The 2380-nt window shown below is 34.6% G+C and overlaps 1 protein-coding gene across 1 annotated transcript in view; it reads left to right on the plus strand.

Moving 5' to 3' along the window:
• The window catches only part of PPP1R9A (protein phosphatase 1, regulatory subunit 9A), a gene marked incomplete at its 5' end in the record, with an annotated part of 56851 nt that overhangs the window by 34973 nt on the left and 19498 nt on the right, over nucleotides 1-2380 (plus strand). The window contains 2 exons of the mRNA XM_010193805.1: nucleotides 797-893; nucleotides 1015-1186. Of these exons, the coding sequence (XP_010192107.1) occupies nucleotides 797-893; nucleotides 1015-1186 (269 nt within the window). The remainder of the gene's footprint in view (nucleotides 1-796; nucleotides 894-1014; nucleotides 1187-2380) is intronic.

Raw genomic sequence — 2380 nt, forward strand, 5'->3', positions numbered from 1 at the left:
GAAATATGTAAAGAAATCTCAAAAACATGCAGCAATGTCAAGTGACAGCTGGGAGTGCAGAAGTGAATATTCCAGTCCATTAAAAAGAGTTTTAGATAGTCATAATGTCATTACCCATCTTGGAATTTCGTGACTGTTCCAGAACTAGCTGGCATCTTGTAGGCTTTCTGTCACAGATATCTTAGATTTTCAAAATAAAAATAAATAAGGAAAATTATTACAATGAGCTTGGATAGCCTTTCTGTTATTATTCTGCTTTATATTAGTAAAAAGGATCTAGTCAGTTGTTTTTAACTATCTTGGACTCCTAAAATCACCCAACAGATGTCTTTATAACTTACTAGAAAATAAGATTTTTACCTGGAAACTTACGGATATCCTTTCTGTAAAGGAGTACAGTCATACTTTCATAAAACAGAGGTTTTGCTCCATTTCCTGCCACAGAACACAGCATAAACTAAGCTTGCGTTGTTTTCATTGTAAATACAGATTGTGAAAAAAAATAGGTTAACTGTTTCAATAATCAGTAAGAACAACTGAGATTTTTACTTTTTTTAGATAAATTCCTCTTACGATTTTTATAGCTTCACCTAGCATATTCACTTAGACTAAGTAGTTGTTTAGGGTTTTGTCCTAATTGTAGTTTCATACTTCTTACTAGGTTAGTAATAAAATATTTGTTAAGGACAAAATTTTCTGATGCACAGCTTAAGATATAGCAGAATATCTTATTTTCTGTTCAAGTCTGATTGCTTTGATGACAGCAAATGCATCTTTTTTTTTTTTTCCCCCTAAGAGAACTTGACTTCATCAAACGCCAGGAAGCTGAACGGAAGAAAATAGAAGATTTGGAGAAGGCCCACCTTGCAGAGGTTCAAGGCTTACAAGCTCGTGTGAGTAGTTTTTACTCTCATATTTGAAGAATGAGACAATTCTGTCTGATATTCTGTAAAAAACCCCGTGTCTTATAGATGTGTGTGTATTATGAGTAACAGAGTGTTGTATTTCTTTCAGATACGAGACTTGGAAGCTGAAGTTTTCAGGCTAATGAAACAAAATGGGAGCCAGGTTAACAATAACAACAATATCTTTGAAAGACAGACATCTTTTGGGGAAGTTTCTAGAGGAGATCCAGTGGAAAATCTAGATACTAAGCAAGTCTCCTGTCTGGACGGCTTAAATCAAGGTTTGTTTGAACCAAACCACAACTCCTATTAATATGTATGTGAATAGCATGGTTATCATTTAGGATTTAAAGGAAACAGTAATGCAGAGTTGTTATTTTTCCAAAATTCAGTATCTAATGACAGCTGTATCAGGGTCATACCAAATGACATCAATACAGAATCCCAGAATGGCTGTACAACGTAAAGAAATGGAAGTGACTAAGTGCTAATAAAGTTAAGTTCATTATTGATTTCTTAAAGCTATCACTGGGATGCCGTTGACGTTTAAACTTAATTTGATGCTTCTGTTATGTTAATGAAGTAGGAGAAAATCATGTTTTCTCCTGTGTTCCTAAATCTGTCCTTAATTACCCAACCACCAAAGATCAAACAAGAATGAAGTTACCAGAATGGGAAAAACAGCGTTAAATCTGCCATTTTGAATGGATCTCTACAGGTTCTGATCCCACCTTGGTACAGATGTCAAAAGGAACCATGTAGGTGGCAGTCACTAATTCTCAGGATGGAGCCTTTTGTGAATATAGTGCAGATTCTTTACTTGCACATTAGTTAAAAATCATATTCAGCTATAGCACAGCCTAATTTTCAATGTAAGACTCATAAGACTTTGTTCTACGTTACCAAAGAGCCCGAACAATTCATGGCAACGCTGAGATCTGGACAGATGCTGTCAGCAGGGTGAATGTAACTTTTACTTGTTTTGCACAGAAAAGATAATTCCCATTTTTCAGGCTCTGCCAGTGAAAATATACAGATAATTCCTACAGCTTTAGTTAGAGTTTTAAGTTCTGTAATTGCAAGTGGCTCCTCACTGTTGAAGTATATGCAGAATTAAAGCCTATTTTAGGTCCACATCCTTGGAACAAAATTTTTGGTGCAGGAGCAATACTTGCTGTGTATTGAGTGACATCTGTGAAATCAGGTGTAGGAGGTATTGGGATTATGACAAGGGAACACCAGACTCTGTTCCTATATAGATCTTCATTTTAAATAAACTGTAATATTATTTGTTTCGCTGGTGAAAAAAAATGTGTTACATTAATTAATTTCTAGCAAGAACAGAGGTGCTTTATTAAAATTGATATTTTAGCAGTTTTTTCATGTGTGGACCCAAACTGAATATTGTGCTACAAAAAAATCAATATGAATTACATTTTTAACAAAATATGAGTATAAAAAAGAGCTACTCCTGC

This window comes from Mesitornis unicolor, unplaced genomic scaffold (assembly GCF_000695765.1).
Source record: "Mesitornis unicolor isolate BGI_N332 unplaced genomic scaffold, ASM69576v1 scaffold7571, whole genome shotgun sequence".
NCBI classification, from domain to species: Eukaryota; Metazoa; Chordata; class Aves; order Mesitornithiformes; family Mesitornithidae; genus Mesitornis; species Mesitornis unicolor.